At 34.0% G+C, this 24858-nt stretch overlaps 1 protein-coding gene across 1 annotated transcript in view; it reads left to right on the forward strand.

The window, feature by feature from the left end:
* The window catches only part of LOC145688087 (uncharacterized), a 130000-nt gene that overhangs the window by 69319 nt on the left and 35823 nt on the right, over positions 1 to 24858 (forward strand). Inside the window, exon 10 of the mRNA XM_081761822.1 lies at positions 11891 to 12067. Coding sequence (XP_081617948.1) covers positions 11891 to 12067 — 177 coding nt within the window. The remainder of the gene's footprint in view (positions 1 to 11890; positions 12068 to 24858) is intronic.

The following is a 24858-nucleotide window of genomic DNA, read 5'->3' on the forward strand; positions in this document are numbered from 1 at the left end:
CAAATCTAAATTATTTTGTTTCATTTCTTCTTTAAGATTTTCTAATTTTCCTCCCTGTAACATAGTAGTACGTTTCATGTCCCTATCCTAAACCTTCCCTGTCTTTCTTTCTCTGTCTGTCTTCCCCCATTATTACTTTCTCGTCCAATAGTCCTTCGCAAGCCATTACCCTCCCGGATATCCGAATGGGGGATTATTTTACCTCCGGAACTACATTTTGACCTGCGAAAGACCATTGTTCATATGTTCTATTTTTGCTGCCAGCAAACTAGGGAAAATAGACTGGTGGTTTCCCGTTGCCTTCCACCGAGCAGTATCCCAGCCGTTAAAGTCACTCTGACCACGACTGGGACTAATGTCCAAGCTGTCGTATCAATAACTATGGTTTCCGCCAACTTGGCTACTGGAGAACTGCTGCCTTCTCCCAGAACATTCTTCGTCTGGCTACTTCATTTAGACTAATTCGGTAGGGGTGGCCCTTCTGGTAGTGACCTACCACCGACACAGCTCTAAATTATATTGTAGCACGCAATCCTTCCCACCCGACACAGTACACACTAATATTTCTATTTCCATTTCGCGCATACTTTGGTTTCTACCATTGATCTTAAAGCATACGTATGGCCTGTACCAGAAATGAAAGAACAAATCGTATGTTAAAAAATCCTACCTTAAAAGATACATTATAAAGTTTTCGCTCTTAGATGCGTCGTTCAGTCATAAAATTCACAGGTTGTGAATAGGAAGTTATAGGGCGGGGCGAACAAAATTGAAAGTTTTGGAAATTGTCTGATAGAATAGCGCTAGGTGTCAAAGATTTTTATTGACTACTGTTAGACTACTGATTTTCTTTGACAATATTCAGGTTCCATCTTCATTTTCTACAATAGTATTAAAACTTGGAAGTGTCATGATGGATTTTAAACTCAATAGAAAAGGTTGACTACTTTGAGAGGCAGTCTGCTTGCTTAAGGTAATCGCGCTGGATGACTGGAGTCATGGGTTGACCAGTAGAATATTCATGCTTTTTTAAAGTAATTTCCGTACTTAATCGTAATTCCACCCAAAGGTCTTAAAATTTCCAGTTTTTATGGAAAATTTCAAAATCTACCGAGAAGATTGAGAAGATAATTAAGTAATGTTCACTACAGTGTGTGTGGTCTTTTATTTTTCAGAAGAAGTAGTAAATTTCCTGGAATAACAGTTAAAATTGAGAAGTACGTAAACCTTTATGATAATTTGTAAAAGAATTCTATGAAAGAATTTATTAAAAGAGACTGTGTATTAATGTAATTTATTTTAAACGTGTCTCTTCATTGTTATCCAGAACCTCCCAGATCTCACCAGTAGGAGTTGGCATCATATCGACTTCCACGCGTGTCCATCCCAACCACGTATATTTGGACACTATTTCCTTAAGTTGTTGGTTTGCATTCGGATTTTGTTTCAGTACTACACTTAATTGAGCCATCAAGAGTTCTTGCTCTAATAAATCGATCCCAATCTAAGATATCAAATACTTCTGAAGAAGCCTCGTTGACTAACACACGTTTTAATATGTTAAGTGTGAGATTTAGTAAAAAAATTAGTGAAAGCACAAGTGAAGATTCCCTAAACATTTCTGTAAATCATTTTTGGAAAGATGAAATGCTAAAGATGGTTCCGTAATTTTGCATGCTTGCCACTTCATGTGGTCGATGTAATCCTGAGCATTGAAATTTATTTCTGGAATACTGAACGTGCCTAAAGATGTGTTTTTCTGAACTTTCTTCACCTCGTAGCAAGGATTTTACGATTTTATAGCATTTTTGGTAGATCGATTGCATTTATTGAAAGCCATATCGGAACACACAGTTTCATAATGAAAGTATCCAATTCATTCAACTTTACAGGTGGGGTCATAGTACTTACAGAAACTAGAAGTACTCTTTTCAGTTGTGAACCACCCCGTATGTGATGATTCCCAGGACTTCTTGTAGCTTTATTCAACGCACATTTACCTAGAAACGTAGATATAATCCACTCCATAAGTTAATTTGATCTCTACTAAGGTTGTCGTCGTCTTCTTTTTTTCAGGTAGGGACATTTATTTCAACTGGTTAACAAGCAATTGGTTAAGCTTAATAGTTGGCTAAACACTCATATATAGTTCGCAAGTATACTTTAAAACTCATTGTTGCTGTATCCAAAATCCTAATCTATGACTTGGAGGCCATTTCATTGGTTCTTCCAAGTTTCTTCTCTAGTAAACAAATTTCATCTTTAATATTTCCAGTATTCAGAACATTACTGCCACACCCAATTGGTACAAGTTTTGATGTGACTATGCTTTTATAAGTCAGACAACGCCATATATATTCTGGTACTCTGTGAAATAGCAGATGTTGGTGGAACATCCTCCATGGACACGCTTTCTAGTCCCCAATTCAATGATATTTATTCTTCTACTTAACGCATACGATGAAAAGTACAATCTCCTGTCCTTTCCATGGAGATGGTTCTACATTTTTGCCATTAAAATTAAATCCCTGAATTGTAATGCCTTCTTATTTCTCTGTCTTTCAAGATTCCGATGCAAAGCTCTCCGAACTTTACTTATATCTAGAATAATAGGTGGTGATTCATCTGCTGTCTTCCTTTCTCTGTTTAAATCGTACACTAACGCTGACGTGGGGGCGGCAGGAGGTCTGTCGTGCTCTCTGTATCTGTCACCTTCTACCAAATGTTGAAAGATTGAGTCGTGATTTGGGCGTCGATGAGGTTGACAGTTTACATGTACAATGTAATTCTACTAAAGAAATATCTACGTCAAGTTTTTCTTCATGAACCGGTTTTGAATGCAAAACCTTTATAAAAAGCTCCTGACGATTTTGCAATGGTTACGACAGTGTTCTAATTTAGCAGTCTTGTGCCGGTCTCATTTAGATTATTCATCTTTCTCACTCATACTTTTTGGAGTTGTTTTGTGTTTCGAAGATCAATAATACCAATTAGCATTTCCATCGTATGTCTCTGATGTATTGAGAAACATTGTTCTTCTGTAGGAACTTTATGTAAGTACTAATAACGGTTAAATTCTTTGTCAATACCTTTACATGCATCAATTTCGAAGAGCATTATCGCTTCTTTAAGCACTTGAATTGCATTTCTAAAATTTTCTGTCTCTTTTCGGCTGGCCTCAGGGATAGGGACCATTCGTAATGTGTCTTCAGCAATGTAAATATTCTTACATGATGAAAAATGAGAGTCAACGCTTTTCTTCAAATATATTTGAACTGAGTAACAATATCTTCATACATTTCCCAGACTTCCACTTTCTGTTGTCATGTATTCTCTTTTCAGAGAATAGTCCAAATATAATATTCCAATAATATTCTTCTGTGGATAGAGCATTACCGCTGATCTCGTTGGAACTACCAGAAAGAGAACAGTTAAGTTGACTTTTTGATTGAACAATTATAAATTTCAGAACAACGATTGAAAATATGTGATTGTTGAAGAGCTGCTAGTTGAAGCTGTTGCGTAATGAAATACACATATATAATTTCATGTATCCGCCAATTCCCAGTTCTAGCTGTTTTACCCACTAGGAATATAAATAGCATTAAAATTCTTTACTGCAAAATAATTCCTGAAAATAAAACAACCAGCACTGACAATTAACGTCCACACATCGAGTGAGCGCGATAGTTACGATAGAAGGGTAGAATAGGTTCGTATCAGTTTCATATTACTGCAAATCCCAATTTCAGATAACAACTAACAAACTTTATTTTGTGAAATTTGTAACAAATAACTTGAACGAAAAGTAATAAAGAAAGTCTTGCAGTGGACTAAATTAAATTTCAGCTACAACATCCAATGAGAAAGTAACACACATTAACTTTTTTTTTCCAAGATTTGTTTGACACTAGAGTCTTTAGATATAAAATCCCCACTTTAAACGCAATAAAGCACTGTTTATCGAAACTTTAAATGATATTGAAATTCTCTACCCAATACGAATAACCAGGGTTAGCTACTGAAACTTAATTTATAGTTAAAAGAAAAATCCAAAAGGGGTTTATTCAAATAGCTTAACCAAGGCATTTAATGGTAACGTAAGTTGACAGAATCCAAGTTTCTTTCATTTATTTTCCTTTTCATTATTTCCTTTTTCAAACAAGACAATAAGAAAAGTGAAATGGAAGTTTCTAATGGAAATAAGAATAACTAACATACAAACCAGAAACTGTTTCATTCATTTTCATTTTCCTTTTTTTTTTCCTGTCTCCAAACCTGTTTCCTTTACAGAGCCTTTTTAGTGGTTAGATATACATTTGGTCTCCTTGCAGCCAAAATCCACTGGTTCCTGTCGTATCAACTTCAAATATTAACACCTCCATTTCACAATTCCCACTATCAAGTTTTCGAACTTCACTCAAGCAGTACCTATGTTAAATTGCCCCGTCCGCTAGTTAAGCAGCAGGCAGCTGGCTGCAGCGACAACTAGCGACACAGAGCGGAAAGCTCGCGCACTTCACCACAGGCACCACCAAGGTCACTCAATTACGAGTATCTCACGAAACTATTGCTATTTTAAAACGGAGATTTTATTCACAAACATTTTACATATTTTTATTTTTCGACTAAACGTAACACATTAATTTCCCCCTCCCCTGTAGAAGGCAAACAATACTATTAAACAAAACAAGAGGAGAAAAATAAAAATTATTTGTACATTACCAAATTTCCTTCAAGATCAATATTATATGGTTAATCCTCTTACAAACTTAGATTATCCACTCCATTACATATTAACGACAATCACGCGACGAACACAGATGATGATGATGGGCTCTACCACCACAACTCCTAGCCCTTAACAATAATGAAGATTTTCCTGCAGGAAAAAACAGAATAAAACAAACACAACAAGGATTCCAACAACAAGATATATACAATAAATCTCAATACAAATACCAAAAAATTCAAGTATATATAAAGGTATCTTAATTATTATTACTCTGAGCATTAGGAGGAACGTTAAAGATTTTACAAAATGAGACATGGCGTTTCAACCTAATATTAGGATTCTCTACACTTCTTAACCACACTGTGTTCTGTGTAGGTTTACTTAACACCTCAAATGGACCATCCCAAGGAGGAGCAATTTTAGGGTTAAAGTGCTTTTCCACTGACAATTTTAACATTCTTTTCACTAAGACAAGATCTCCTACATGTATATTAACGGGAATATGTTTCTGAGAGTAAATTTTCTCACTACGTTTCCAGGAATTCTGAATGTTATTACAGATAATAGCAAATTTCTCATCTTTATTTAGGTCATCGTCCAAAATTTCTAGATCTAATAACCATTTAATGTCAAGAGGATGATAAAATTTTCTTCCCATATAAATTTCACTAGGTGAATAACCAGTAATTTCATTCATGCTAATGTTGATAGTGAACGCGATTTTAGATAACAATTGGGCCCATTTTCTTTGTGACTTATCAACGTATGCACGAATTAAATTCTTCACCGACCTTATGGTTCTTTCCGCCTTATTCGGCGACGGGTTATAAGGGGATAATTTTACATCCTGAATACCATAAGAGTACAAAAATTGAGAAAAGTACTCTGATACAAAATATGTCGCGCCGTCGTGCAAGACAGAACCTGGAAATCCAAATCTCAGACAAAGATCTAATAATTTATTACAAATAGTCTTAGAATTTAATTGTCTCAAAGGTTCTAAAAACACAAATCTACTGAAAGAATCTGTTACAATCAAAATAAACTCGTATCCCGAACTATTGGGAAGACGCCCAGCTACGTCAATGTGCCAAATGTAATTCGGATGCTTAACATTTCTAGTATAGTAATTTCCCATAGGTTTCTTAGTTTTATCTTTACATTTCTGACATATTTCACAAATATTCAATAGTTCTTTATATCTGAATACATTGTTGACCATGTAAAGCGAGAAGCAACCTTTTGTATCGTTTTCTTAATTCCCATATGACCTCCCGGTACTAAAGAATTATGAGCATACTCTAGAATGCTATTAATTAAAGAAGAAGGTACGACAGCTCTAAAACCTTGACCAGATTTACCTTTTGTTCGTTTTAGCAAGATGTTGTTTTGTAATTTGTAACCTCTTACCTCTTGCTTACTTTCGAGTTTGGTTATAATCTCTTGCAGCTCTGGGTCTTTCCTTTGATGTTCTTTCAAGGATATACTGAAATCAGGATACTTCCAAAAATTTACAAAAGACACATTTACACTTTTACCATGATCTTTGACAACTTCAACAGTATCTGCGTCTTTCGTATAAAATTCCAAATGATTGCCAACACGGCTGAGAAAATCAGCTATACAATTTACCTTAGTGCGGATATGGACTATTCTAAACCTAAAACGTGCAAGTTTCTCCAGAAGAGTTCCATACCGTCGTTGTCTTTTATGATTTGTAAGAAGCCAAGAGAGGCTTTTACTATCGCTGTATACAACAAATGGATTGAATAGATAATATTCAAATCGTTCTAAGCAAAGAGTGAGGGCTTTAAGTTCCAACTCATAGACATTTTTACTCCAATCTGTAGGGGGAATTGCTTTAGAGAACATAGCAACAGGTCTCAAATTACCATTTTCATCATATTGACTCAAAACTCCCGAATAATGACGCAAACTACTATCCGAATGGACAATAAAGCTTGAGTTCATATCAGGAACTTTCAAAATTACATGAGAACAAAATTCATCCTTCAATCTTTGAAGTGCAATATCATGATCTTTGGTCCACTTAAATACTCGTTTAGGAGATCGTAATTCCTGTAGAGGAGCTATCAATTCAGAATAATTTCTTACAAATTTAGAGTAAAATGCAAAAAATGAGCATATTTTATTCACTCCTTTTCGATTTTTTGGTTTTGGAATATCCTGAATTGCCTTAATTCTGTCGGAGTCAATACACATAGTTCCTTTTTCAAAACGAAACCCTAAGTACTTTATAGATTGTTGAAACAAGAATGTTTTCTTAGGGGAAATTGTTATACCCCATTTTCTTAAACGGGAGAGAACATCCTCTAACAATTTCTTATGTTCTTCGACATTAGAGCTAAACAATAGAATATCATCATAGAATACTTCCAAATTCTTTCCAATTAACCCATCAAGTACCTTATTCATTAAATTACTTAACACAAATGGGCTATTTAGAAAACCCATAGGACAAACCTTAAATTGATAAATTTTATTTTTTGTAACAAAGGCAGTATAAGGACGACTGTCTTTCGTCAAGGTCAACTGAAAAAAAGAGGATCGGAGATCCAGTTTACTAAATATAGAGTGATTAGAAATACTTGATATAACGTTCTCCATGTTAGGAGACGGAAAATTATTACAAATCACCCGCTTATTCATTTCTCCGTACGCTACGACCAAACGACTACTTTTATCTGAGTTTTTTACAAGAAAGCATGGGGAAGTAAAAGGTGAAAAGTCTACCCTCTCTACAACATCATCTTTCTCAAGTTGTTCAATATATTGTTCTAATTCTTTTTGTTTAAAGGTAGGGAGATGATAAGGTTGTTGTCTAATGGGAGTATTATCAGTTACTTCTATTTTATATTCAAAGTTCTTGACTCTACCGATTTTATCCGAAATCACATCTTGATAACTATTTAAAATTTTATCAACATATTTCTGTAAACTAGGATCTATTAGTAAAAGTTCAGGCGAAACCTTATAATTACCTTGTAAATTTTCCTCGGTAATCCTCTCTGGATGAAGAACCGAATGATCATAGCAAAACTCCAACTCTGGGTCTGGTTCTTTTGGAACAGCTCCATATGACGTGGATGCAGCAGCTTCCGGCAATCCATGCTGTTGTTGAAAACTCACAGAAGTACTAGGAGTAGAAGATGTTTCCAGCGAACCTAAGTTGCATGGTGGTTGCCTTCCACGATCCTCTCCCCTAGAAGTATAAAGGGAAGAGCGCACAGTTTCTGCCGACAACTGGGAGGCATCTTGTATAGGTACGCTTACTCTTCGATTTTGTACTCTATATAAGTTATTAGGTAAGTCTATAACAGCACTATACTTTGTATGAAAACTGTTACCCAAAAGAATATCAAAGTCATCCGACTCGATGATATAAAACAGTTCACAAAACTGCTGACGTCCCATGCGGAAGTAAATACGAACTCTCTGTTTTACGAGAATCTGAGTATTTCCAAGACCCGTAGTTCGTAAGTTCACATTCTCACTTTTTATACGACACATACTACTTAGATGTTGATAATAGCGCTGACTAATGAAATTGTTACTACTGCCAGTGTCTATTACGCAAGGTACAGCTTCGCCTTTTATATAAATTAACACCAAAATTAAATTCATTAATCTTTTATCAGGTGTATGAACTATACTTGATTCAGTAGATTCCCCAAATTCATTTATTTTCACATTAGACCGTGGTTGAGAATGAACACCCCGTACTCTATTGAATTTATCTAAATCTGAATGAGGACATTTACATTTTAGGGTATTATTACCCAAAGATCTATTTACTTTTGTAGCCTGACTATTCTCCCTCATTTGCATTCCACTAATTAAGTCGTCTTCATAACCTAACTGGTGAACACTAGGATGATTAATATAACATTTTTGTTTCGGTACCTGAACCACTGTGCTACGCATGCCACGAGCCTTCAACATATTAGGTGACTTTTGTGTTGCGACCAGATTTTGTTTGTCCCCTAAGGTTCGTTTGCTTAACTTATAATAATCCCTTTTATATCGGAACAAAGCATCAAACCTAGCAGCTAAAGTTAACAAGTTTTCAAAAGTGTTAGGAAATCCGTGCTCAACTAAAAATTCATGCGTTCGAGGAGTAACCATATTTACAATTAGACTACAAATAGTATGTTCATCAAAACTCATATCCAAAACCTTAATTATAGATAATTTAGAATCAATAAAGTCATAGAGTGTTTCCTCTTCACTCATAGTAGTGTAAAAATATAACTTCATATATTGAGTTCTAGCAATAGTAGAGATGAAACGCAACATTATTCGCCTACAAACAGTCTCCCATGAGAGGGAACTTCCAATCAGAGATTGTACCATCTCCTGAATTTCCCCTTTTGTTCGAGAAAGACAAGCGATTAGCACCAAATCCAACGGGAAATCCCGTCCCCTGAGAAAACTATCTAAACGAAGCAAAAACTTGAAAGTCAAGTCTGTATTTCCTCCATCAATTACAGGTAAACTATTAATTTCCTCCATTAAGACTTTATACATGCTATCCGACGCATGCCTTGAAAAATTGAATTGAAATTGACGGGTTAGTGGAGGTACCATTTCGGTCCGACCACCCCCTCTCATATTAGAGGCTCCCCTTCCCATATTAGGAGAAGTACTATTATAATTAGGAATTTGTCTTCCGCTCAGGTCATTTTCAAATAAGGGATTTTCATATTGATACCCCACAAACTCATCGCCACTAGAGCTAGATTGATCATTATCGTGTACAAAACCAGCCCTTATGTCATTAAACTGTGCCATATTACTCTTAAATACAAAACAATATAACGGGGAGAGAGGAATTACATATATATAAATAAACACTACAATATAAATTGGGAATTTTATATCTATTATGTTTCTGTAATATACTTCCATAAAGTTTCCTCCCACATTAGCATGCGACTTCCATAACTATCAATTTTACGCATTTAGCAACCTGCCATAAACAATGCAAGAGGTACAAACACATTAACGTCTATATACAAACAGTACCAATTGCAATAAACAAATTGCCAATAAAGCATTAAGCAGGAAATCCTTCCACAGAAACTCTGCTATACAGAAACTTTCAAAGAGAGAAAACCTATTCATGAAAACCCTTCAATTATTTTTACACTCGCAATTTAACATAGGTACCTTATTTAAATTATATATGTGTTGCGTAATGAAATACACATATATAATTTCATGTATCCTCCAATTCCCAGTTCTAGCTGTTTTACCCACTAGGAATATAAATAGCATTAAAATTCTTTACTGCAAAATAATTCCTGAAAATAAAACAACCAGCACTGACAATTAACGTCCACACATCGAGTGAGCGCGATAGTTACGATAGAAGGGTAGAATAGGTTCGTATCAGTTTCATATTACTGCAAATCCCAATTTCAGATAACAACTAACAAACTTTATTTTGTGAAATTTGTAACAAATAACTTGAACGAAAAGTAATAAAGAAAGTCTTGCAGTGGACTAAATTAAATTTCAGCTACAACATCCAATGAGAAAGTAACACACATTAACTTTTTTTTTTCCAAGATTTGTTTGACACTAGAGTCTTTAGATATAAAATCCCCACTTTAAACGCAATAAAGCACTGTTTATCGAAACTTTAAATGATATTGAAATTCTCTACCCAATACGAATAACCAGGGTTAGCTACTGAAACTTAATTTATAGTTAAAAGAAAAATCCAAAAGGGGTTTATTCAAATAGCTTAACCAAGGCATTTAATGGTAACGTAAGTTGACAGAATCCAAGTTTCTTTCATTTATTTTCCTTTTCATTATTTCCTTTTTCAAACAAGACAATAAGAAAAGTGAAATGGAAGTTTCTAATGGAAATAAGAATAACTAACATACAAACCAGAAACTGTTTCATTCATTTTCATTTTCCTTTTTTTTTTCCTGTCTCCAAACCTGTTTCCTTTACAGAGCCTTTTTAGTGGTTAGATATACATTTGGTCTCCTTGCAGCCAAAATCCACTGGTTCCTGTCGTATCAACTTCAAATATTAACACCTCCATTTCACAATTCCCACTATCAAGTTTTCGAACTTCACTCAAGCAGTACCTATGTTAAATTGCCCCGTCCGCTAGTTAAGCAGCAGGCAGCTGGCTGCAGCGACAACTAGCGACACAGAGCGGAAAGCTCGCGCACTTCACCACAGGCACCACCAAGGTAACTCAATTACGAGTATCTCACGAAACTATTGCTATTTTAAAACGGAGATTTTATTCACAAACATTTTACATATTTTTATTTTTCGACTAAACGTAACAAAGCCTAACCTTATATCTCACACACACAAGCCGTTTAGCACTAAACTAAATAATCGCAACGTATTTTAATGAAAAATCTTATATTTAAGGACCAATTACCCGAAATTACATAATTCTTAACACTGTGTTGAAAAAAACTATTAAATGTTATGAATCACGACGTAACACGCTCAACGAGGTTTACTTTCATTAATGAAATTTCGAAAATTATGAACGAAAATGCTGAATGAGGTTGCAGGAATTTTTTAAAAAGCAAGGTTCTCCGTATTGAAATTTGTCTTAAATTCATATTTGTGTCAAGAAATATGTTTTCTAGAAGTAAACATATTCGCCATTCGATATTGACTCCAAACATAAACCTGTAAATTTCAAAACCCTTGCGGAAAATGAAGATGAAGTTAGAACATTATGAAAAAAAAAATAATGTACGTCTTACTGGTCAATAGAGAAATCCCGACACACATTCAATTTCATTCATGAAATGAGCTTTTGAAATTTCTTAATTGTTTTCTATTAATTTTAAAATTATATTACAACAGTTGCGAACTTTAAGAAACTTGCGGGGAATGAAGACGAATACTGAAAATTGTATTTAAAAAATTAACGGTCATACAGTAGTCAATATATAACATTTGACACCTAGTACGATGTCGTTGGACGACTTTCATTTTTTTCACTCTACTATATTATATATACACATCAAGAAAACGTTTATTTAGAAATATTTAGAGATTACACAGAATGGGGTACATCGTCCTTAATTTTGATTAACTATACCTACATAAAATATTTATCAATGTCTCATTTACTTTGCTTTTCAGGCTCTTGTGGCTATTATTTTGGACTGCTATGTTTGCTTTCTCAGTAATCACCGCTAGATCCTTAACTATGAAGTATTGGCATAGTGCAGTAGCATACGAAGTAGAAACTTTTGATGAGCCGGAAAATGCCAGTCTAATAACATTGGCACTTTGTTACCCTGAAGAATACACAAGATTGTAAGCATTCTACAAATAATGTACTTGTTGATTACAATAATGTAGGGGAGAGGTCGATAAAATGATACCCTTAAGACATATTGGCCTCCAGATCTTAGATCTAATTATCTCTACTGTGGTAATTATATCAGTAGGATAAGGTGATATCTCAGGTTTCTAACTTGTAATTTTGAACATTGTCAATAAACATCTTTCACATTATTGACTCAAATTTGACTCAAATTTGAAAGTATTACGAAAGGATCATTTTGTCTTAGTGGAGGGGTAAAATGATCCCTACATTGAAACTAATAGAGAATTCTTGTGAACTTACAAAAATTATTATTATTATTATTATATATATATATATATATATATATATATATATATATATATATATATATATATATATATATATATATATTAAAAAAGTGGAGTACAGAGTGCAGCAATATTGTGTTAAAATATGTTAGTAATAGTAGTATTTATAGTTGGTTGAAGTAGGTTAATATACTGTTCAATATAGAAAATGTTTGTAGAACACTTCAGGAAGACTTCAGGGATCTCCAAGGATTTTATTGTTGTGTTCATGTGGATAATGTATGATCCCAAAGCAAATGGAATAATCCTAAGGTAAAATGTTCCCGGGATCATTTGTCTTTTCATATGACTTCCATTAAATTCGTTCTTGTGTGACAAAACATGGAGACGACTTCGAATTTAATTGCTAAATGTATAGCGTTAAGCACTGACTTCGAAACAAATAGTGTCTCATTTACATTCTAATTCATGCATTAGTACGATTACTGCAAAAAAGAATCGTTTGCCTTATAAACAATGTTATGAAAATGTTATTGTTTTGCCTGGAAGACTAAGAAAACATTTGTCTTCCAAAGAGAACTGATGAACAAAAACAGCTTCTTTTGTGTGACGTAGCAATCACGTGATACAACAGGCAGTGCAATCAGTTTCCGTTGGAGGGGGATGAATCATTTTACCTGCAGGGATCATTTTCCTCACCTTTTTCCTACATGTTGTTGGAATGTACTTGTAGACCTACAAATATTAAAATAATATTATGAATCATTGTGTTAATTGTCTTGATACTTAAAAATTCCAAGATTTAACGTGATAGTTATTAACATTTCATTTCAAAGTTAGTATATTAGATAAATGAGCATGCTTTGTGTTTTGGTGCGGACAACATATCTGGTAGTTGTTCAAAGTTTAAGAGTTCCGTGTAAAAGATAATATTTAGAATTTTTGATGGCTAATGGTCTTACGTACGTGGCTTCGGCATGGAATACTAAACGTAGTTTGGATTCCCAAGGGCATCTTGTGTGATTCCGATCCTATATTTAGCTATGGGTTCAAGTTTTGTATCCTTGGAATTGAGATGAGAGCTTAACTCGCAATTAGCTAATAATGAATGTAATAATTAATTGCTTCGCTAGTTCTTATTTCCATAATTTAATTTTATTCAAGAATTTGATGTGATTGAATTTAGCATTTCTTTCAGCAGAGAGGTAATATGAGACGTAGACCAATGGCTTAATTTAGGACCAAAATCAAATGTTATCCCGCCGGGAAGTGAGCCTGGATCTTCAACGACTAAGAAGTGTACGCAAATCACTTAGCCATGAAGGAGTTATCCTTCAAACGAAAATGAAATCTTTTATTGTAATGTCCTATGATTATGCACTTTAGGCTAAGGGAGATGATGATTAAAGCAAGTGAATGATGATGAAAGATCTGGTGGAAGATGAAAAGTGGGAGGAAACGAAAAAACCCACGGGCACAATGTTGTCCACCACAAACTTACTTGGCCTGGGATGGAACCAGGGAAACCAAGTACCACATTTAAACTCTCTGCCACTGAGTCATCGTGCCCCCTATATAATTTAATTCAAGATCCAAAGCCTAGGACTTTTATACTTTTGCTATTTCAAACTGAGATAATTTTGCGTGTGTCAAGACCCACATTTGTTACATTTCTCTTAGATGCAACAGTAATCATGGTTGCGGTAACGCTGTGTCCTCCACCTATATTCTCGTGTACTATTCATTAAGATTGAGTGTGTAACTGTTCACGTAAAAGTATATAATTTCACAGATAATATTTTAGAGTATTACGGTGAGAATAGGCCATAAAAATGGGACAAGAAGATTTCACAACTAAATACAGACAAAATTTAAACCATTGCGACGCCTTTGCGAACATATTCAAACTAAGATTGTCTTGGCCGCAATGGGGTGTACAGTTACCAGTATCACAAGTGATGTGGAAATATCAACTTGACCAAAGTTTACTTCAAATAGAAGACGTTTTAAATTATAATTCACTAATTTCTTTCAATAGTAATAAGATGTTCCAGTACAATCACTGCCATTGCGTTTCATAAAGCGAGGTTCAATTGTCTTCTCTCTCGTTTCATTTCATACTATCACATTTATAAAATGATAGCACTAAGAACTAATATCATAAGATTAAGTTTCAAAACTAATTTACTGTCAGCCACAGCAAACTAATAGAAATTAATTTGAATATTCTTGCAACGTTTTTGTTATTATTGTTCATACATTTTGAAATCATTTATAATGTACCGTATGAACTAACAAATGAGTCAAAAATATTTTTCCAAAAGAGGTAATATTTACAAGATCGATTATGCCCTATTCTGGTCACTTATCGTTAGATCGAAGGTCTTATTTTGCACTCTACACCATAAAACGCATCTAAAGGTGCATGCAAGTATTTTAGTTATTTCATACAGAAGTTTGGAGAAAAGATGATTAGCGTTTTTCACTTTGAGTACAGAAAATTCGATGATTGAATTGAAATTTAAGATTCATTTCAGCACTGAGGCTATATGTTCGTAGACCTGCAATTGAACGTGAGATACATGCCACACGACTTCAATAGGAGTCACACCTGAGCTCCTATGGAGAAGGCACAAACCTAACCTTAGCTAGTATTGTATTAGTTCTCTTTCCACTTACTGGAAAAAATGTATAAGTGCTTGATCATGATTTAAGTAATTTTTAAGAAATTGTTTCAGTCATCGATTAGCAAGGCAGTTTAACTCCATTGGGTCTACATTTATTAGGAGGATGTAGAAAAATGTTATTCACTTTCAGTACTGAGATATTCATTTCAAAGAACTGTTTTTATGATACGGATTTGCTCTCTGTATAGGCTCGTTAAGTTTAAACAAATACTCCCTGTAGTTTACCCCGCACATACGACTAAATTTATAGATTGAATCACAACACATTTCACACTGTTTAGAGGTTAATATTACAGAGCAACTTTATCAATGAATGTTCGAGTAACATCACGTAGATTATTTTCTGATAATTTTCATTTCTATTATTTATTCTAAATTATTCACTGTAGACTTACAAGTAAACGCTTTTACGTTCTAATAGTACACCGTGAAGCGAGTCGTAAATTCGTTACTCTACGCACAATAGTTTTTGTTTTCGGGAAAATGCTTATTTAGTATTCTTGATCAGAGAAAAGAAAAAATGTTTTGTGTTGAGTAGTTGGTATTATATCTATTATTGACTTATTTATTCATATACTTACAGAAAATTTGAGAGCGGTAATTAGGTTGTCGATATTCAACAGTATCTTGATTGTTTTGCTTGTAAAGGTTGAAAATATTTAAGCATTGTTTTTAATGAAGTCAATGTAATTGAAACATTTTTCTAGTAAGAGCAGCTATCTGACTATTTGAAAGCGAACATATGTGATAAAAATAGCTACCTAAGTAATGTAGAGTGTTGCCAAATTAAATTTGGCATAGAAATTATCCATCAAATCATTGGTTGTAGGTAGTTCAGCGTCGATCATTACTACTACTACTATTACTAGTACTATCACTACTACTACTAATACTAGTAGTAGTACTACTACTACTAATAATAATAATAATAATAATACTTTGGATAAGTGGTTTCATAATGTTCAATGGAAGCACCTTTCCAAACGATGTTAAAGAAGAAAAATTTAAATGACTAAATTACCTTACAGTATCTGACTAAAACCTAATTCAGCAACAGAATATTAATTCAACATTTAATTCATAATAACTTCGAAAATAAAATGTTATTTAGTAATCTTGAGGTTAGTTAGGCTATCGGATTTGTCCTAATTCTATCTGTAAACATATTGCAGTTTTGCTTAAATATTTCACAAAGAGAAGAAAATTGAAGAATTAAAGAAAAATCATCACAATTTATTCCATTAAACACTCAAATGATAGATGCAAATGGAAAGTTGCATCAAATACTTAATAAGACACGTAACCTTTGTGTAGTTTGTAAATAGTTGATGATATTGTACAGAATATTTCTTTCAGATATCACTGCCAATAAAGGAGTAAATCTGTACATTAGAGGAAAGAAAATAATCACTTCATTCATCACATCATTCACAAGTTTGAATTATACGTAGAGAATACCTTAAGCTGTAAATGCGATTAGTTTAATCACGATATCATTTATAAAATAATATTTTTGTTTAAGCAATCAAAATCTGTATTTGATGCGTAAGATATATACGTAATTTTCAGCTACAATACAACCAATGATTTTCCGTGAACCATACATTCAATTTCGAGTTAACTAGAAAACATCAATTCCGGAGTCAAATATAATACATTTTGAAATATATAACAAGTCTTCCACTACGATTTCTTTACTTCCAATTGTTGGACGTTCTTGTGTTCGAGTCTCGCTGAAGCCTTGGATGTATTCAACTGTCATTTACCAGCCATGATTCTACGCAGGAACGTTACTCTGCAAGGCAGAGAAGGACATCAATCTTCAATAATCGTATCAACAAAATATGTGATCTAAAACATCTGTCGATGCACATAGTAACGTTCCATCTTTCAAACAGCTTGGAATCTTCTGTGAGTAGTATACTATTACCAACCCTACAAAGATTTTCATATCCTTCTCGTTAGATTCATATGCTATACGTAACTTATCCCAAGCTACATTGATTCTTGGGATAAGTTGTTACTGACCCACTTGATCCATTTAGTCTGGTCTCTTAACAAAAATGGCTCTGGACACAAGTATGAAACTTGGCAGATTGAAAGTACTTTATTATACAATTCGTTTTGGGGTCAGGTTCCAAAGTTTTCTGGCCGGCATTTTGAAATATGCCGCCATATAGGATTTTTTAGAATGTTCTCTTAAAAGATTATAACAGTAATTAAAACATGAAAATATAATAAAAACTAGAAAATTAGAAATATTTAAGATTTTATAAAACATATTTACATATAAATGAATTTTCCTCCAAAATGATTCTTTTTATGGAAACATGTATACTATAACGTTTGAAAAAGCATCAAAAGAACTTTAATTTGATGTATAATACGTTAAAATGCAATGAAAAATGGTCGATATATAGTTAAACTAACAAATCTGTGCAATAGAATAAAAAAAGTGAGCAGGGAGTCAAACTTAGCGTTGTGTGACTACAAACATGCTAGGAACCAGGCAATTAATATTAATATTTCTCCACTTTTGTGAATTGTTATTCAAATCAATATTATGTATATTACATTGCTATTGTTATTAAATGAACATTATATTGTTCATATAAATTATATCATCTAAGACAGTAAAAAGCCACATCATAAATACATTTTTGCACATATGTTAATTTTTAATCTAAACTTTCTGAAATGTAATAAATAGCTACTGAAAAACTGAATATTTCGAAACAAAATGCTATCAAAGTGGCAAAAATTGATAACACAGACCTCTTCCACAAAGTAAGAACTTCCTAGTCACATTACTGTTCATCACAAAAGCCTCGGCAGCAGCAAACATCTGTACACTAACATCTTTTTTGAACATACACCTCTTTAATCACTTTTTAAAAATTAATCTATCATCCGTTCAGATGATCTCCTACCCTTCTTTAAGCGTTTCTCAAAGAAAGGAAAATTATTCTCTTTTATATAGAAGAATAAACTATCTTGCTTCGTTTTACAAACACCGAGTCAATGAAATCTTTATATTGGTTTTTACCAGCCAATTTTATTTCTGCAACAGGTTTTGAAGCTCCTGTGAAGTATACGCATGTGTTGATAGATTCATTACCTGTTGGACGCCTAAAAACTGATTTCCTGCAGCAGAAATTGTGTTATGCATTGTTTGACAAAGATCGCTAAAACTTAGCCTACACCACTTCCAACATAATTTTCGTTGATGTTTTCCTCAATGTGTGCTGCATCTTCAAATTCTTTTGTAATTCTACATAACTCAGGAGCATCCACCGTTGAAAAACATGTGGATATTGGGTCAAGTTACTGATTCCATTAGAGCCTTTAACACTTCTGTTATTTTGTTATGGGAGTCTATAATACTTCTGTTAGGCCACTTTAGTATGTGGCCTAACACTCACTCTCTATAAGGCCATCTAATCTGTAGTCCACCAAGCATAACCATAAAACTTCTCCGTAGTACGAATCGATCCATCTCCACTGTATTTGTTTTGCTATTGGAAAGAGAGGCTGGTCAAGGACAATAACCGGTATTTGATTACGATTACATCGATCAGTAATTTTCTTTATACTAGATATACTATGCTTCACCATTGAAAGAGACGCCGCTTTCTCAGTAAAAATTCATAGCATGACGTTGATAATTTTAGTAGGACGTACACTTTCTGATTGAACTAAATGGTACTTTCCTTACAAGCATTTATTTTTTCCTGGCAGAGAATTTCTTTCAATTCACTATCCCTGTGTCTTAAGTGCTTCTTAGAGCCCTGGATGTATTTGCTCTTGAACAGTAATAGGAACTTGTAGTTTGTTTAAATAACATGATGTTCAATAGCACACGTATCTGGTAATAAGTAATCTTCTACTCCAATTGATACTGGGGTAAACCATTGCTGGAATCGGAAAGTACTTGGAATATGCTAATACTTGTACCATGGAAAAATCCTGTCGAAATAGTTGATGATGTGTCGTGGCCTAAATTCTCTAGTACACCGTCGGTGTACAAATTAGTCCCTAATGGGAAAGGTCAGACAAGGTCCTCTAATTTGTAACGTCTACAACGCCACTGCTGCTATCTGATTTTCAATTTGCAGCACACGATTATGTGTTCCAGAAACGCTTGACTTATGTAAATTACTGATAGCCTAATCTTTTTGGAGAATATGTTGTAGAAGTTTCTCCTATATTAGATTCATAAATGGTTAGATCCATAGAAGAGGATCCTAGAAGAGGAAACTTTTTTTTTTAATTTTGTGCTAAATGGCCTTAGATGCCGAAAGCCCAGAAATCAAAATCCTAAATCTTAAAACCCATCCCAGAGTTTGGAGCTGTTAAAAGTAGCTCTAAGTAACAGTATTACAACCTACTCCCCCCAGAAGTCCGTCTTGGATCTGCTTCTGGATCCATACAGCAGTAATTAAACTAATGTTTTTAAGCGTTCTGGAACATTTTCATCTTGGCAGTTTTCTGTAAAATATCCTGACAATTTTTGCACTCCCAGTTTATAATATCTCTTCTTAAAGATTTTGAACACATGAATCTCCTCTTCATTTGATCGTTTGCACATGATATCCTTGAGTAATTCTCGTGTTCTTGATTAAATACCAAAAATGTACTTTTGCCGTCACTCTCTTCAGTACAATCAGAAATAAAATGAACGAGAATTTTGTTCTTAAGCCTTGTTTTATTCACTGCTTTTTTATAAACCTACCGCTCTCAACTTTAATTCATGTGCACTTCTGGCAACTTGGAAATGAAATGAACATCTATTTTACATTCCAAGTAATCTATGAGTTCAGCAAATGCACGGGATTCTAAAACATCATCATCTTAACTTTCAGTTTCATTTCAAGATCGGTATTCGCTTTCCAAACTTCTGCACCTGTTTTTATACATCCATAAGCACTGTACGGTGTATGTACCTTTCATTTCTACTAAGTCTGCTCCGAAAATTTTAGAAAGCAGAAGTATATCCTGTAATTGTTTTGCCATTTCCTTAAGACTTTTGTCAAATGTAAGTGTTTGATATTTTCTTTTAGCCCTTTTCCCAGAATCACTAAACTTACAACGTGATCTGATGGAATTATGTTTCCTCTACATTCATTTCTCCTCTTACGGTTTGGTTCATTATTTTCTGTTGATTTCTGTTCACTTTTTCTTTCCTGTTCTTTTGCGATTTCCCTTTTTAATTTTGAGGAAACACACTTCAGTCTCCACTGTTTATGCCACTTTGCTGCATTGTCAATTAGTGTGTTTACTGATTCTTTGTTTTTTCCAGCGTCAGGTTTCACAGGCACAGCTAAGTCATCCAAATCTTTATAGATACTCAGGAATTCTGAATACCAGTCTCCTCCTTTTCCATCAGTTCTATATAAGGGGTAAATTAAATGTCGTGGTAAACCACAAATTAGACCTATACAGATATTCCAATTAATGTTGATTGATGACACAGCCACACACAAAAAATAAAAGTTCTGTGCACTAGACCCCAGAGTATGGATTCGATGCATTTTGTTACACAGAATGCAAATTTCGAAACCCCAGGACGATAGCTTGTGTCATTTCTTTATGGGCAAAAAACTAGCGAATTTTGTACAAGGAGGATACACGTAAAACAATCATATAAAAATCTAAAGTTTTGTGCAGAGTACCCCAGGGTATGGAATCGATGTACTTTGGTATATCGAACCCAAATTTTGAAACACCAAGAAGAGTGACCGTTTTAGTTTTGTTTTATGATCGAAAAACCCATATACTGTCTTACGTACCAAAATTCGCTGACGTTTTTCGCCCATAAAAAATAGACACTGCCGATCGTCTTAGGGTTTAAAATTTGAATTCTATGTAAGCAAATAAATAGAATTCATACCCTGGGGTACGCTGGACGGAACTTTGTTTTTTGTATGACTGTGTTACGTGTATTCTTCTTATCCAAAATTCGCTGGTGTTTTTCGACCATAAAAAAGTTGACACAGTCGATTGTCTTGCTGTTCCGAAATTTGGATTGTGTGTAAGAAAATACATCGGATCCATCCCCTGGGGTCCGGTGTACAAAACTTTAATTTTGTGTGTGTGTGTGTGTGTGTGGCTGTGTAATGTATGGCTTCTCAATTCTTATATCGTTAATACGGTACCTGAAAGAAAGGAAAGAAAATGATTTACAACATACACCTCATGGTGTGCTAGAAAACACTTAATAAACACATTATTTCAAATACTGCAAGGAATGATATTCTTCAAATTAAAATGCACAATATGCTTTAAATGTGTTCACGATTACATTATAATAACCAATATTATGAACAAAAAGACTAGCTGTTCATGTTAGATAGAACTGCTGAAATGGAAACTCCCACAACATTGCTAAGTAATGCTTAAACATAGTTATGATTAATAATCATGATAAGAATAATGACTAGAATAATTAATGATAAACAATTTCTGCCAGACATCGCTAATTTTCACTAAGTTGACCACTTCCGCATTCTTTCTATTTGCGTTGGGTTTGTTTCAAGACTTATATTTCGACTATTTCACGTCGCATTTTAACGTATGGCACCTAATTAAAGCTCTTATTATGCTCTAAAACGTTATAGGGTACATGTTTTCATAAATTAGACTAGTTTGGAGGAAAATTCATTTTTATGTAAATATGTTTTATAAAATCTTAAATATATCTAATTTTTCGCTTTTATTACATTTCCTTGTCTTCATTACTGTTATAATCGATTGCATTCGGGCTTACCTTATAATTAAAAAAACGAATCATCAAAATGAGATTGCTAGTTACCGAGATAATGATCTTTTAAGAGAACATTCCAAGAAAATCCAATATGGCGTCATATTTCAAAATAACGGAAATAAAATTTTGGAATCCAACCCTGAATTAATTGAATACCGAAGTACATTCAATCTGCAAAGTTTCATACTTGTGTCTGGCCTGTCACGATCCTATCCTCAACACACCAGACTAATTACACCTGTTTCGAGTTATAAGCTACTACTATATCATAGCCGCTGCTCTTGCCTTCTGCTGACTAACGAAGCATTGAGCATTGAATGATGACTTTAGCATCACACAACTTCAAAGATGTTTTGCTGTTTAGTTGTATTTGGAGTTTAGAACATCTATACGACATGTGATATCAGGATATCTGGAAGTGTTTTACCTTCTACAAGTTTGAGACCAAAAGATCGAATCTGGATACACATGTTGGGATCAATACTCATCAACACTTCAAGGCAAGAAACAATAAAAATCTTTATAACTTTGGAAATAAATCAGCGGTTGGAGAATCGGATATGAGTAGTTCTAAGTATGCGAACAATGTTCTTCTTTTACCAGGTTTTGCAACCTCTAATTACCTAATAATATCTAAAGTTACATTCCATAATTCCTAAAGACCCTCCACCTCAACTAGCAAGCTCTCATATTTATATTTTTAAATTTTTATTCCATTCCAGTGATCCTACACTGAACCGAGTTAGTTTATCATGTAAAAATATTTAGCACTATCACTGCGTCGTGGGCTTTACTCCCAGATCAAGAATAAATAGATTATAAAGATTCTTTGTTTAGGTACTATTCCCGTATTCTGTCTGCTATTTAAAACAGTTTAATACGCAAAATTTCACTCCTTATTCGCTATTTAGCATAACGAAAACTTGCTGCTATTTCATCATTATTTCTGGTTATTAGGTGCTTCAATATAGAGTTATAGAGTGCTTAGAAATAAATGCTATCTAATTGAACCTGAATTATTCAATGTAGAATCAATATTTGAGAATTCATTTTTGAAAATGATAATTGAACCACTGTTTGGAAAAAGGGAATAACTACGTTTCTTATTTCCTTCTTACAGTCACTACAGGACAGACCACAACTGTGAGACTGTGTGTAAGTAGACAACCACCAGAGCCCTCAGCTTTCGTTACGATACTTCGCCTTCTTTTTGCATTGCACAATCTATGGAGAACTTTTTGCTCCAATCAGTTACAGATTTACATGTTTTCAGTGATACAAGTGGTGATCAAAACTGCAATCATTCAATGACATGAATGCTTTTCAGCCTGACCGTATCATAACGGTTCCCACTATACACTAATATTTGACTGTCAGAGGTCACAGGTTTTACCATGTGACCGAAATTTTGCTGTAATCAAACCAGAACTCAAACGACACAATCGCATTTATTTACCAGCACAGTATAACCACATGATTACGAATGCAACAAATACTGATCCTCCATTTCAGGTTTACGAAGTTGTCAATGAAAAAAATCTTAGATTTTAAACATTGGTGGTAACCGCTTTAGAAATTTTCAGGTAGCATTGTGGACAAAACAGTGAAATTCCAATTAAGTAAATAGAGACACTGTTTACAAAGCAGAATCTCCAGGTTATGTCCAAGCTCATAAGTTTATCAATGGACTAAGAACTGATATTTTTCGATTACTCAAAAGTAATGTCACAAACGTTGCACTGCCAAAGTCAAAGGCATAAGATTGGCAAGTCTCGATCAATCAGAAAAAGATCTACGATTCTTCACAAATCATCAAATACATACCTGACCAATACAAACAGTTTTATAGGATGATTTGTTCATGGAAAACCACTGATCAAGAAACTGTAGAAGAAGAAGATGCAGACGAATAGGACCATATGTAAACCCATTCTACTGTGACAACGTATTTTGCTACGTATTTTGTTCAGTTGTCTATTGTATTACTTTTCTTGCTGTACGAATAACACGTGCTGTACAGAAAAACGAACGGTGACAATAAAAGTGTTAGAAGCCTAATATTCGTGATATTTCGAATACATATATCCAAGATTAACATACAACATTGCATTCACCATTTTCATGTACATTTTCATAGCTTTCTATCAAACTGCACATTACATACCCTACACACAATTACAATTGCACCCAACTTTAATTGATTGGAAAAAGGGAATATTGTTTTCCATTTTTAAGCTTTTCTAACCAATTCCAGGGCTGCAATACAAGATTCTTCTTGTTGTCTTAGTGTTTGTTAGTTGTTTTGCTACAAGTAATCAATTATACACTTTTTGCAAGAAATACAAACAACGCCTCTAGAAGGTTTTTTAGCGTTATTGAAAACTTAGGTCTGATGCACTTATTCCCTTTTTCCAATCAGTGATTCAATTCATACATATCAATGCAAATACTCGAAAGAAAGTGGCAATATGGTACATCAACTATTTATTGATTTTAGAAAGGCGTACGACTCGGTTAAGAGAGAAACATTCATTATACAACGTTCTTACAGAACTTGGAATAGCGAGAAAGCTAATTAGATTAATTAAGATATGTTTAAATGAATCCCAAAGTAAATTCCGGGTAGGAAAATTTTTGTCCACGAGCTTTTACGTCGAAAATGGCCTAAAAGAAAGAGATGCGTTGTCGCCATTATTATTTAACTTTGTTCCGGAATACGCTATAAGGAAAGCAACCAGGGCCTAGAGATAGCAACAAGGGCTTAGAGTTGAACGGTATTCACAAGGTTATGCTGATGACGTAAATTTAGTAAGGGATGATAGGAGAACAATAGATAGAAATGCAGAGATCTTATTAAACGCTTGCAGGGACTTGGGTTTAGAAGTAAATGCACAGAAAACTAAATACATGGAAGTGCGTCGGGATCGTAATACGGCAAACTATGGATGCATAAAAATATTAAATAATACTTTTGATAAACTTGATAGTTCAAATATCTAGGATCAGTATTAACATAGGAAAATCATATTCACAAAGAAATT

Source organism: Thermobia domestica, chromosome 1 (assembly GCF_964235325.1).
Source record: "Thermobia domestica chromosome 1, izTheDome1.hap1.1, whole genome shotgun sequence".
Classification (NCBI taxonomy): domain Eukaryota; kingdom Metazoa; phylum Arthropoda; class Insecta; order Zygentoma; family Lepismatidae; genus Thermobia; species Thermobia domestica.